This window comes from Conger conger, chromosome 15 (genome assembly GCF_963514075.1).
Source record: "Conger conger chromosome 15, fConCon1.1, whole genome shotgun sequence".
Taxonomy (NCBI): domain Eukaryota; kingdom Metazoa; phylum Chordata; class Actinopteri; order Anguilliformes; family Congridae; genus Conger; species Conger conger.
Window position 1 is genome coordinate 14,354,972 of NC_083774.1, and position 14,931 is coordinate 14,369,902.

At 43.3% G+C, this 14,931-nt stretch overlaps 1 protein-coding gene across 1 annotated transcript in view; it reads right to left on the reverse strand.

Moving 5' to 3' along the window:
- The window catches only part of b4galnt4a (beta-1,4-N-acetyl-galactosaminyl transferase 4a), a 152,709-nt gene extending 144,073 nt beyond the window's left edge, over window positions 1–8,636 (reverse strand). The window contains exons 1-2 of the mRNA XM_061222114.1: window positions 8,389–8,636; window positions 7,914–8,134 (exon numbers count right to left, since the gene is read on the reverse strand). Coding sequence (XP_061078098.1) covers window positions 7,914–8,055 — 142 coding nt within the window. The 5' untranslated portion in view covers window positions 8,056–8,134; window positions 8,389–8,636. The remainder of the gene's footprint in view (window positions 1–7,913; window positions 8,135–8,388) is intronic.
- Window positions 8,637–14,931: the final 6,295 nt, after the last annotated feature.

Consider the following 14,931-nt stretch of genomic DNA (forward strand, 5'->3'; position numbering starts at 1 on the left):
TCACACCCAAAAATCTATTGACCTCCATCTCTGGACCCTAGCCAACCCCTCTGCTGGTGGCTGGTACCCTACCTCTGCTTTTTGGAGTTTCAACTCTACCATGAGAAGATCTGCATACCAGAATTTACTGTCCACCTGTCCCCCAGCTGTCAAATAACATGTCAGTTTGTGTCCCTTTTGATTGGCAGTTACTAATTTATTTACTCACTTATTTTAATTCAGAGTGTGAAATCTTTTCACAACAAACAGGCCTTCACACAGAAAATAAATGATTGTTGTTGGTTCATTCATTCAGTACTTTACTGCATTCAAAATAAAACTGCTTCAGCCTACAGCTTCTGTTTGAATACCCTTTGAGGGTGCCCTAATCACGCCTCATTTGATTACCGAGTGTGCTCTAATAATTGATTATAATGCAATAAAATACTTTTCATGAGACAGAGAGGTGATGCACTATTGAACGTAGGAAGCAGGCTGGACCAAGCTAATAAGGAAGGTTCTGTTTGTCTGTGGTATAAATGCAGCCTCACACAGTTATGCTCCACAGTCCTCTGCAGTCATGTCACTGACTCGTTCCCTGTGGAAGTTTTGGTTGAATTATCCACCTGTGCGGTTGGATGTCAGTGCCATCATCCCCCGCAGAGTCTGCCAAGACTGGGCACAGAACCCCAGCAGTGCCATCATTCACCGGCAGCTTGCTCGAAGGCTTTCATTTGATTTTTTAGATTTTTGAACGCGTGGAAAACTGCATGTCAAGTGGACAAGTGGTTGCCAGTCTTTACCCAACACAGAGTCCCTCGGAATGACATTACATTACATTAATGGCATTTGGCAGATGCTCTTATCCAGAGCGACATGCAGTTGATTAGACTAAGTAGGAGACCATCCTCCCCTGGAGCAATGCAGGGTCAAGGGCCCCTGGAGAAATGCAGGGTTAAGGGCCTTGCTCAAGGGCCCAACAGCTGTGCGGATCTTATTGTGGCTACACTGGGGATCAAACCACCGACCTTGCGGGTCCCTCCCAGTCATGCACCTTAACCACTACGCTACAGGCAGCCCAGGAATGACGGTGGCTGCTGTTCAACCAGCTCATTTGCATGAGGAAGAGTTAGTTAGTTGAAGAGAGCTCATTACAGGCCAACACAAATTTCATTAACCCATGGGTTAAAAGACTCGGGGCTCTTCATTTCATGCTCCCATCCTGTGATTCCTGGGATGTCTCTGCTCCCTGAACCACATCTCCCCCGAGGGGAGGGGGAGATTAGGTAATCAGCTGGTGAGAAATCCTAAATCTATGCAAGTTGGCGGCAGAGAGAATGATACGCACTGAATGTGCTCTTTCTTGGGTTATACACTTAAGTGAGACGCATCGCTAGACTGGGGGAAATCATTCCACCTGCCAAAACAAAGCGAGAGGGAGCGTTGTCATCAAGACTCCCTGAAAATCGCTTCACCTGCCAGAACAAAGCAGGTAAGACTTCATGCAGAAAACCAACACCGAGAACCCTTCTGGGTTGTACCGTTTTGCACAGTCTAGGAGTAATAAAATAAGTAATAGGCCTATAAAATATCAGGATTATTTTCCAATGTAAAGGTCCCCTCACAAAAAACTTTGCAGGTTCTGAAGATTACAGGGTTATTGTGGATAACTGTAATCGCCACACTGCAAGTGCTGCAACAAGTTTGTTCACTGTTGTTTTTTTCACCAAACCCATGACCAACAAACACTGACCGCGTAGTACTACAGGAGAGCTAATACTACCCTGTTGGGGGCCGGGCAATGTGGCTTAGAGGAAGTGACTTGGGGATAACCTTGGCTGACCTAACCCAACCTACTCCTGATGGGACCAATTTTGTCAGCCACTCCCCCGGCTACAGTGAGCCAATAACAAAGCAGAGACAGAGTGAACCAGTGACTGCACAAGCCAGCCACCCCTGTGTCAAGTGGCTTTTTAGGCTGTACCAAATAAGTCATTGAGGAGCCCAGACAGGCTCATTTCTGAAACCCATCTCCCAGACTGAAACCACATACAGTATGGATCCCAGTGGGGGTTTCAGATAGGCCCAAACCATGCTCTGCACTCCTGTCTCAACTCTGGAAGTAAATGCCCTTTAAGTCAGAATCACCCATACAGGTTCAGAAACCACACAGCAAAAAAAAAAAAAAAACATTAAAAAAAAGTCCAAATAAATAAATATAAAAACCTGAAAACGGGCAATCCAATGAGGTTCAGATTTGTGTCGTGCATCAGCACAGCAGCTGTAAGAGTTGTTTATTTTCAAGAAAAATTGTGAGAAAATAGTGCAAGAAAACCCAAAATGATATGTGCGAAAATGACAGGTATCACTTTCAGCATTAGCGAAGATCTTTTCCTTCAACAAGACATCAGTATGAAACCGGACGGGGCGAAAATAAATAAAAAAATTACAAAAAAAATAAACTACAATGTAAGCTGCAGCTCTATGTTGTTGCTATGGCAGCGGACCTGTCGGTAACATGGACAAAATAATGCACAATTACCCTTCATTACACGTCCATTTTAGAAGCTTCGGCCATGATTAAAATAAATTTAAATAGCTATCATTCTTTTATTTTTCCAGAGAAGTGCTGGCCACCTTGATCTCTGAAGAGGATAGATGATTGCAAACCTCCTGGTCGATCGGCTCCACCAACAAGCGCTACGAATGCACTATGATGCATCAGTAATCTTCTATAATCTTTCTACATTTTCATATCAATGGTTATTCTCCATACTTGTGTTTTGCTGTGATATTTTCCTTAGAAAAGTAGATGTACTTTTCCACACCTTTTTTGTTGATTTACATTTTCGATATATCCTTTACTTGTTCTGAATTATTTTCCAGTTGATTATATTTGCTTATTATACCCAGGGACAGGTGTTTCGAAATCACCCTCAGCACTTGATGCGATGTGTCTGATGGTTGTTTTCAGCACTGTAACAGTGCTTTTTGCCAGGTCCCTGTCAAATAAGCAAACATATACTTACAGATGTGAAAGAGTAGCCACCAGCTGCAGAGGAAGCAGTGCCTTCAAACATGACATTACATTACATTACATTAATGGCATTTGGCAGACACTTTTATCCAGAGCAAAATACAGTTGATTAGACTAAGCAGGAGACAATCCTCCCCTGGAGCAATGCAGGGTTAAGGGTCTTGCTCAAGGGCCCAACGGCTGTGCGGATCTTATAGTGGCTACACCGGGGATCGAACCACCGACCTTGCGGGTCCCACTGATGTACCTTAACCACTATGCTACAGGCAACCACAACGCTACGCTTGCAGTCTAGCAGTCTTGCAGTGCAAAGTCATTTTTGGTGTGAGGCAAAGGGGGCGATGTCAGTCTAAAAGGGGAGAGACAGGGGACAGGGGCTCACAGACAGGGCTCCAGGGAGGCTCAGCGCACCAGCGGTGTCTCTGAACCTTCGACCTGTCTCTCTCCATGAACCGCCCCGGCCGGAAACAGCGCTCTGCCGTCACCCTGCACATCAGTCCAGCTCCGAACAAACAGCACAACCTGCCTGCCTGTCCCGTATCCCTTTCAAACAGTCCATCGCTATAATGAAGCTACTGTGCTTCTCTCTCTCTCCCTTTCTCCACCTTTCTCTCCCTACCTCCCTCTCCCTCTCTCTCTCCTACCAGAAGAGCAGCCGGCACTACGCAGTAGACACTGAACTGCACAACACTAACTGACCTCCCTGCATCCAAACAAAGATTAATCCTGATGTCCTTGTGCGTGAGCGAGTGTGAGCATGAGTATCAGTATATGTTTGCGTTAAGCGCGTGTTTGGGTCGGTGCTTGCGAGCGTTTGTGCGCGTGTACGTGTCTGCATGCGTGTGTCTGCTTAATTAACAGAGCCCCATTCATAAAGAGCATCTGAGCTCTGCCCCGGCCTGTAAACACGGCGGTGAAGGACAGGGAGGACATTGTGCCTCCACACCTCCGGATAAACCACTGAGCAAACACACACTGCAGCTTTCACATTTCCCAACCAGAACCACAGGAAAGACTTTCACACAGAAACGGCTTCAGCGCCGTCCAGCTCCTACGTCAGAGGAACGGTCAACCCGACCGCACTGCATTTGGCAGACGCTCTTATCCAGAGCGACGTACAGTTGATTAGAAATGTACAAATGTAGAAATGTACTTCATGTGATGTACATTAGAGACAGTCCTCCCCTGGAGAAATGCAGGGTTAAGGACCTTGCTCAAGGGCCCAAAGGCTGTGCGGATTTTATTGTGGCTACACCGGGGATCGAACCACCGACCTTGCGGGTCCCAGTCATGTACCTCAACCATCCAGATTACAGCCTGCTTGACTAGAATAAAACATTATTCCTGATTAATAAGAAAAGCATGCATATCTATGTATCTGCAAGTACTTTTCCACAATCAGTCAAGCAATTTAGTGTTTCAATATGATGTTCCTATTAACTGACACAAACTCCCGTTATTTATTGCAAAGTTTTTGTCCGTAATGTGAAAAATGCTGCTGAAATACTTGATATTTGCCTAACCATTGAAAGATAAAAGGATAATAAATATGCATAAAATGAAGTTGAGTTACGCTGAATCAGTCAAATCTGTGGGTGGGAATTGTCTTTGTTTTTTACAGAAGCTTGATAAGCCGTTGACTTCTGAATGCGAATCTTGACTGCCACTTGGATAAACTACAATCAGTCCGAGCTGAAGCACATCACAGCGCATTCATTTAAAATGTGCTCTGCCAATTTCAAAGGCCCAGCCAGTTCATTCTGAAAAGACAATTAGCGGGTTTTTCTGTGAGAGTCTGGGGCTGTTGTGAAGCAGTTTCCATCAAACGAGCCACTTTTAAAGCACTCCCAACACCATCTTGTGGCAAAAGAAAATGGCCGTTAAAATGCAAGCCTAAGAACCTCAGGAACAGAAAGAGCAGATTGACCACAATCACAGAAAGTGCCTTGTCCGCTGCCCCACTCCAGTGCACACACCGACGTAAACATCTCCGTTTCTGACCAGCAGGGGGCAGTACTAAGGAACAGCGGGGTGTTGGAAGACCGATCTTGCAGTTGCAAATTCTATTAGACTCCCAGGTGGAGCACTGCAATTGTGCTATCGATCGACACCGGTAACCTGAAAATAATTCACGATAAGCACATAAATAATTGCATAAATAAAAATATTTCAGCTGTATAAATCGAGAACATTTTTTTAAAGCGTGCAAGAAATGTAAGTTGACCTGGATAAGACCATCTGTTCAGCATATAGATCGGCTGCTTAAATTAGAAGCCTCATACCCAACCTGGTCAAGCACACACTTTCTCCCAGAGAGAGAAAAACACGTTTGATAGACACAGCTCAACTGCCACAGCTTTATACTGCCGGGTTTTTACAAGTATAAATCTGCATTAATTAGAAGCGAGAGAGAAATAATTTATTTGAATGAGGTGTATAAATGAGATTTCCCAAATGAATGGGGAGGCCAGAACAAAATTAAGTCCTGCATTCAATTGCGGTGTCCCAAGAAATTTCAAACTTCATTAAAGACATGCTCCCGATAAGGGAAAGGATGAAACAAAGCAATGTCAGGCTCCTCTTTGTTCCGTTTATTGCAACCCTGAGCATGGATGATGGCCATAATCTTCCCTTTAACAGTGCTCACAGAATCAAATGAGAACACATATATAAAGAACTAGTGCTAGGAGTTTACCTATGCCTTTGCCTGCCTTCACCTATGTAAACACGACAACATGCAGTAACTAATTTACATTAGGGGCGGCCTGTAGCGTAGTGGAGACGGTACATGACTGGGACCCGCAAGATCCAAAATAAGATCTGCACAGCCATTGGGCCCTTGAGCAAGGCCCTTAACCCTGCATTGCTCTAGGAGTGGATCGTCTCCTGCTTAGTCTAATCAACTGTACGTCGCTCTGGACAAGAGCGTCTGCCAAACGTGATGTACATCACATAAAGTACATTTGTAAGTATATTGTAAAACGTGACGCATTTCTCCCCCCTTCCAAAACTGAAGCCCTTCACATGTAGGTATCATTAATAATAGATGGGAGCGCACCGTTTCCACGGTGACCGGACCTGGTGGGAGGCGGAGCTGCGGTTAAAATAGTGCCGGCGCGTTTGGGACCGTTTGAAGGTGACGAGCGTTCGGAGCTTTTATGCACGTACCATTGTTGTCCCAAGGCTATCGAGCAGAGGCTTCTGTGTGAGACAGCGGTCGGCATTTACAAAGGCTCAAATAACACAAGACCAACAGTTTTTCATTTAAAAGCAGAGGGCCGCTTTCAAGCCTACCGGTGACAAACTTAGCAGCCAAATTTTGCGCCCAGCTCACAGGTCTCATAATATTCCCAGAACATAGAGTTAACCATACCAAGCACGTACTGCAGTTTCTCGGGCGTCCTTTAAACATTAGTCTAAGTCTCAAGGAACGTTGCAGGAACAGCCTTCAAGTTTAGAAAAATGTAATTGGGGATGGCCATCCATGTTAACCGTTGAACAAATATGCAACATCAATACCTTCATTTGGAACATTCCCAAATGCACTTCACGCATATCCTGACCGATCGTTTCATTTGTGACGCTGCCAGCAAGTTTGTAAGCACCATGCTTGGAAACATAACTTTATCCCACAAGTGCATGAAACCATTGGAACCATTAGATTGTGTTTGCTTGGCAAAACAGCACACTCATGCTTATCTTCTTTTCTACACCTACTGAACAGTTGCTAACTATTGCATAAGCAACACAACTTCTGATTTCTGATGTCTGAAATAAACCAGTGAGATACTATGCTCACACAGACAAACACACACAGACAATTTGATGTTTAATTAAAAGCCAATCTATTCAGGAGAGTGAAACTATTGGTATTATCTGAATTGGTGACAGCTGGCGAAAAGAAGATTTAAAAGAAGATTTGTTTAAAACACAGATTCAATTTGTTTGAGGTGCTTCATTGGTATGAATCCTCTCTCTCTCTCCCCCTCTCCCTCATCTCCCTGTCTCTCTCTCTCACCCAATATCCCCTCTCAGCAGTCTCAGTGCCCTGCATATGTAACCTGAGGAACAGGTTTTGGCCTACTGTGGGCAGGATTCAAGGCTTGTCAATCACACATCTGAGAGCACAAGGAGATCACTGGAGACCAGCATCAAAGGTATGAAAAGCACACTACAATGGTGTGTGTGTGCGCGCATGTGAGTATGTAAAAGGTAAGGCTTCCAATCAAACTTGTATAAGTTCAAACTGCTGCTGAAACAATTATTTTCAATCCTGATGCTTAGCCAATTATTTTGGTAAATGTCAAGCTGTATGCAGATATGTTTGTATGTACTATGTGTGTGTGTACTGTATGTATATACTATGGATTCATTTGTGTGTGTGTGCTCGTGTATGTACTGTATGAACACAAAGTCCATTTAAATCACCCAGAACAAATGTGTCAGCCAAATAAAGCATTAACAGCAGTTTTTGGCCGTTCCAGGCCAGTAAAAACCCAACCGAAACGATCAAAAAAGATTATCAGCATCGGATGCTGCTCCAGTTTCTCAAGGCTGAATGACATGCCTCCCTCTCACCTTTACCTCTAAGCTAGCCTTTCATTTTGAATACCCTACGGGACACCGCTTCTTTAAAAAAAAAACGTAAGACTTAAGTTCACAGTGAAGCGCAACGTACAAAGGAATGTTTCAGCGCAATAGACTAAAATGACACCAAGAGCATTTAAAGCGCAAGGAAAGTGTTTGGGTTCTACATACAAGAAAGAACTTCACAGATCACCCTTTTAGTGGTCGTGTAATAGTCATGTACCACAGGTGAGTTTACACAGTTGAGGTGAAAGGGAAGCGGTCAGTCAAGTGAAAGGAAAGGGCGGGAAGGCTGACTCGTGTTACCTACCTTTGCCATAGTTAAAATGAAGCTTGATCGCTTTGCCTTGGTTGATATGCAGATACGTGAACCAGACAGCAAGCGTAAGCAGGACCAATAGCAGGAGGAGTTTGAATTGCTTCCGAATTTTCTTCACCGGAAAGCGCAGCATCCTTGCAGAACCATCACCCGCTCACCCGCGGGAGGATTCGTGAAGTCGCCTGTGTGTGTTAACCGCAGGTCGGATGTATCTGACGGGAAACATGCGGGGATACTGTCAGCGACAAGGTGCGGAACAGTTTGAGAACAAACCAATCGCCGTTGAAAATAGTGTTCTCATCCATCAAAAAGCAGATGGCTACGGACTTTTCCCCCAATCCATAGCAGTATCAGAAACATCATTGCATCTACATTACGTTTCCCTGTGTTCATTTGTAAAACTATATTGGATTTGAATACTTTAATTAAATGGAAATTCAAATAGTCATGTTTAAATTCACCTTACCTTAAGGGTACCTCCTCCTGCGCTTCAGTCATGCTGGACAGAGTCAGTAGCAATAAGGCTCCTCGGCACTCCAGCCTTGCAAATACTGGTAACCTTTTAGAACCGCCTGTATATACAGATACTTGCATGCATTTTCTAAAATTTCTGTCACTGGTCTATGCTCTGCTCTGTGAAGATGCCAGCCGGGAGAACCACACAGGACGAGGTCCGACGCGGGAATGTTGACGTTCGAGTGTGGACGGACAAAATAGCAGTCGTGAAATGGTGATCTCGTGAAATCCCTGCTGGCTGTGGCCTCGCTGACACCAGGACGCCGATTATTTTAACAACCACTCAAAGCAGGATTATCTCCAGCGCGCGCTCATTGCGCAGTACGTGCTCACTGAGAGTCAAAACGTCTTAATTTAGGAATAAATCAAGGTTTTGGGCTGCAGAGAGTTCGCGGTGGTTCATTTCACGTAGCCTACTACTCCGCTAATAAATACTCAAGGATAAATGTTTGTCCAGATCTGACCCACTCCATATAATCACACTTGTAGCTCCATGGCAACTTCGTCTGCTAAACACATCAATGAAATATGCAACGCAGTGCCGCTTTCATTCAAGAGATCACGGCGGACAAGCCGACTCCTTTCCACGGGCTGAACTTTCTAGTGATTCCATACGTAGCCTATTATAATAACAACATCAATATTAATTCACCTGAAAGTTAACCAGTGGGAATGTGCGTTATATTCATAATATCGACTGTGTGACAGCAGCAAGATGAAACGCTTTCATTATAAAACGCATTGCCCACTCTCCGTATATTAATGTGTCGTGTTAACTCAGCGATCGTTTTCACATGGAGTAAATGTTTAAATAAATTGATTATCATTAGAATCTTTCAGCACATTTAAGGTGCTTCAAATAAATCGTGTAGTGCCGTTTGTCCAAAAAACTTGGTTTTCACCGTTTAATTCCCATTATTTGCAATTAGTGATCCCGCTGAAGTCCTCGCCGCACGGACGTCTTTTCAGTTGTCATTCTGTTGCTCGTTTCCTTGAGTGCACTGAAGTCAGTCTAGCGTGGCAGTATACCTTCAAAAATCAAAAGTTGAGTTGAAAAATCGCACAATGTAATTTGCTGCCAGGTGCGGGCTAAGTTAAGACGCATCTGATCTGAACCAGCCCGAGATGGTCCAAGTGCACCTACACACTCTGTTCGATGTTTTTGCCCTCATTTTGTCTCATTTTAAAGCCATCCTTGCAGTGTAGATAAAAACCCAACGCACATAAAAATTCCGCCGAATTCACAAAGAAAAGAGATCCCAGGCTAAATTAATACAATACATCCGTTAGTGTGTTGTTGATAATATTTCCCGGCCTTGTCTCCAGGGCGCTCGTTTTCTCTTGCAGAAGTATCTTCGCCGAGCAGGTGAATTGTTGTTGTACCCAAAGGAACGGATTCGCACGCTTGAGGACAAGAATAGCCTCGCTCCGGTCCTGCTGTAGGTCTGGCTTGCGCGTTCTCTACCCCTCTCCCATGAATGAGCATCCTCACGCTGCAGAGCAACCTAACCTGGGAGGAGCCATGACAGACAGTTCTGGCATCCAACCCGTGTTAGGCGTCTTGGCTTGCAACAATCAAATATTAAGAGGCTGGACGACCAGCTTATTTTATGTGGCAATAGGGTCAAGCCCAAAAACAGTAGTAGGTAATTATAGGGATCGACTGATTATCTGAAAATTCATTATCATTGTCTTGAACATTTTTGGTGCAGGTTGCGGTTGCTTTTCGTCGCCTTATCAGAACAGAACATCGGAATTTGGCTGCTATTCTCTGATTTAAAACGGAATAAACAGGTGATGCTAGTCTATGCATAGAGGATTTTCAGCTCTAAACGTCATGACTTGGCTCAAGTCTGTTGACTTTTAGAATTTCCCTCCCTCTTAAATAGAAGAGAAAGAACACTTTAATAAATGTTCATTTGATTAAAATGTTACTTATCTTGATATACATTTTCTCATGGCGATTAATATCGCAATATCACTCTAGAAAGTAAATGTTCAAAAGAGAACTCTATATCTTCCTGATTGAACCTTAATGTTCATTGAAGAACGCGTCCTCTGTCACCAGTTTTCGTTTTTTTCTATGTGATCTAGCCATGCCGTTATAAATGAATCTTCAAGGAACCGAGAACTTGAGAAAATGGTTCCCGGAGGCACCTCTAGAGGTTCCGCCGGTTTAGAAACCCCTAAAAGTTCCTCCTGGAACTTTTCATTTTTAGAGTGAGATGGTCAGCATGTGTGTCGCGCGCCAATTTCACCCGAGCGTTTAAATGTGATTCTAGTCGGTTTCAACCTGCGAAAGTGACACGAGTTTCACTGTTCCGCTGAAAATTGAGATACAATTCAGGCTTGGCCAAGTAGACCATCTGCTTTGCTTCGCCACTGCTTTTCCACAGACAAACGTTCATTTAGGGGAACATTTATCCAAACCAAGAATTCTAACTAACACTATTGCGACTCCCCACACAACGTCAATTATTGAATTGCAGAATATACATTTAAATATAAATGAACTTTCTATAGCACCGCCTCTCAGTACAGAGTGGATTTCCAAAAAGTAATTACATAGACTACGCATCTTGCAGCTGATCGAATTTAGCATATTCTTCCCTCCCTGTAGGCTACAAATTTATTTGTGTCGTGTGTTCAACGTATTAGTGATAAATAAATTGTGCATGGATCATTCAGATGATCAATAGCGCGTTATTGTCCCTTATATTATACTATTATACATACACAGGTATTTGCGTGCATCTCAATAATAGTCACGATAGAGGACAGTAACACGATCAAACAAACCATACATTAATCAATTATTTTATTTCGTCAATGATAAATCATTTAATAGACAATTTAAGTTATTCAGCTGGGACGGAAATGAAGTGTGCGGAAGCACAGCATGCACCGGGCAGCGATTGTCCAAAATGATGAGAACTCTGCGACAGAAGGGTGTCCTATTCACCAATAAACGAATCGCTGTGTGGAAAAAGCTGAAAGTCCAACAAAGAAAATTAAATATTGCATTTTCTATTAATATTATATGTCCGGTAAAACAATAAAAAATAATTTAAAAATCCAAACTGAAGCGTTCATTCAGTTGCGACCGAATTAATACGCAAGAAATATGTGAGCTTGTGAACACGTGAGCGCCACCTGTTTGTAGGATGAGGTAAAACGTAAGACTCGCTGAAGAGCAGATGCAGTGAGGAATAGCTTTTACGTGTTCATTCATTTTAAGAGCGGGTGTTTCACATTCCTTCTGGTTAAATATCATTAGAACACACAAAGGAAGCACAGTTAGGTTGCGTTAATACAAATGTTTTGAAAAGTGAAGGAGTAATCCGTCAAAGAAAAATGTCAGCAGCCGAGGAAGGACACTTAAACTCTGAAAAGGAACTAATCTTAAAATAAAAATAAAAGAGCGGCTTAGTTGATGCCGTCATCATGACAGATAAAAAGAGGTTTGTTGTGCAAAATTAAGAAGGTTACTAGGGTTATTGGGGTTCAAGTTAATCCATCCCTATGTAGAATAAAAAGCGGCAAGGGGGTTGCAGCGCGTAATTAAACGGCACGAATCAGGCTGAAGTAACATGCACAGCCTGTGGGAAACAGGTACTGGTCCTTATCTGTATGTGAAATTTCAGATGAAAGAAAACCTCAGCTTTCTTTTCATCCATTTATATTCCACAGTCATCTTGGTCTTCGTTCATTGGACAGGACATTCAGGAGTCCATGAAGTCCCCAGGTAAGCCCCATGACAGCTGAGTGATTTATTGCGGTAGTCTTGTGACTTTGTTGATCATATTCTTCTAGAGACCTGAAAATCCCAACTCAATTTTCTCACCCTCTTCATCATCCCCCGCCCTCTTAATCAGCCACCTTGCAGTAGTTATGCACATTAATTTATCTATTTTTTTAGTTTGACTAGTTTGAGGTTGCCATGGCATCCGGGTGAGGTGAACATGCCTGACATGCCTGTACTCTTTGTGACAGACTGTTCATTTCTCATTCTCTCTGAAACCCCAACAGAGACAAGCAGACCCTGGCCTAACAACCCTACACGGCAGAGCTGGGCTGGAGCTACAGCAGTGAGGGCCCAGTCTGGGTCATTTTTTCTTTGCTAAATCTTTAGTACAGTTATGTGTGTGTGTGTGTGTGTGTGTGTGTGTGTGTAGAGAATTAATAATATGTCTGACTCCTCTAAACACAGATGAGACTTTATGAAAAACTAATAAAAATGATACAGACGAACTATGAAATATATCACATGCACGTTTGCGGAAGTTGTCAACACACAATAGAACGTTGTCCCTACTATGTTATGGATCCTGCCTCTATACATTGATTTACAGCCCATATTTTGTATCCATTTGACTAAAGTGATGAGGCTGCATTCTTTTGGCTCTCCCCACAGAAAGGCTTGTGTGTTGGTCATTGAAATAACGAAGTGGCAAGCCACCTTAAAGTTAATCTCCCTCCACTTTACATTTGGAATGTACAAATGGGTGAAATAGGCTTTAAATTATTCTCAGATGAGTTTTAATCTAGAACCGGGTGACTACTTCACAGAATTGCTTTGCAAAATTGCAACAGGCTATCATTATTCTTGGCATAACTACAGCAAATCCATATAAATGTGCAATGTAAGCATATATATCCACGTAAACACAATCTATTGTACTAAAGGAGCTCTGGCAAACAACACCAATTGAGATATTAAACATTTAGTGATAGCAGCATTGGTATTTTTGGTCCACCTTCCAAGAGACGTAGGATTTGCTGTGAGCCATAAAAAGCATAAATAGTTTGTAAATGTTAGTGAAGAAGAACATATTTCAAACGCTAGTGCTTGAAACATCCGTTCTTGCACATCATACAGGGCGTTTTTTGGTGACAGATAAATAAAGTTGATTTAATATTGAAAAACACTTTTGGAAAAATATATATTATAAGACACATTTTGTTTGTGCTGGCCCAGCCTTGACCCAGCAGCGGACCGTGGAGGCCATCCACAGTTAGGTTTTTATTGTGTTTTGAATTTATTACGGTGCATTAAATAATTTTTTTATTTGATGCCATCTTATCTTTCCTAGCCTGCCTAGGGGACTGCACATGGAAATTAGATGGTAATAAACTTGGCAGCATTACAATGATGCAAACAGAGATACGCTAATGGTTTTGCTCTATCCTTGTTGTCTATAATGCTTTCAATTAATTAAGGAAACATAGTGCAGAAGCACAATGCCTGTGCTGTTCATCCTGATGTGTTCCTTTTAAATCTCTCTTCTAGTTCGATATTTCCGTGAAATAGAAAGATGTTCGTTTGGATATTTCAGTGAGATTCTTTGGCTATTGTACTGAGAATACTATTTGATTGGCGTCATGGTATTAATAATTTTGGCACCCAAAACGTGACTTGCGTTGGGCAACCTAATCATCTGCAAGCACAGCCTCCGGCAAAACACAGTATCACAGCTGCAGCTAGCCCATGCCTCAGACTACAGCTCTGCTCGACTTGTCATACGCAGCTTCGACAAGCAATCTACAGGTGCCCTTACTGACCAGCAGAGTCATCAAAGAGCAACAGTGTTTTAGAGAGGGAGTGAAATTCTACAAGCCATCCTATGGAAATGTTGGGTGAATTGAGACGCTGGCCAGGAGGGGGCGCTGGTAATGATGGATGGCCACAACAAAAAATCAGCAGGTACGTATATGCCTACCTCTCGCCCATTATTGTCCACCTGGGCCAGAGAGCCACTTAGCGCCAACAGATGACTGTGCGTCCATGTCAAATCTGAGGTCCAGCCTGGTGCCTCAGCACAGATGGAAGCTTTGGTAAGGGAAAAACAAACAGGGTATAAGAGGAGCAGCCATTTGCAGGCGTGACGCATAGTGAGGCCTCATGCAGATCTGCTCAAAGAAGGCCAGCCCGGTCAAAACCCATTTACTGCATGCAACTCCGAGAACCATTCCCTAAGCCTCTAGTCCGTCTGTCTGTTTTGACTACCTCTAAAAGCATGCATCCATCCATCCATTTTCAACAGCGCTTAGTCTCGCTCAGGGTCACTAACCCAGCATTGGGTGAAAGGTGGGAATACACCCTGGACAGGTCACCAATCCATCGCAGGGCACACACACCATTCACTCATACATTCATACCCCAAGGACGATTTGCCTCAGACTCTCCAATTAACCGAGCCTGCATGCCTCTGGACTGTGGGAGGAAACCAGAGTGCTCCACGCAGAGAGGGTTCAAACTCAGCGCCTTCTTCCAGTGAGGTGACAGTGGTGCTCACTGCACCGTCACGCCACCTACTTCTCCTACACTGACAATTTATTTTATTTTGTGTTCTGTTCCATGTAATAACAAACAGAAAGCCTCTCTGAATATTTACTGGTTCCTTTCCTACTAAGATTTTATTCAGGTGACTTGTGTTCACATCTAGTGGCCTAATACGTCGCATGGTTAACCCAGACTCCAGACAAGTGCAAG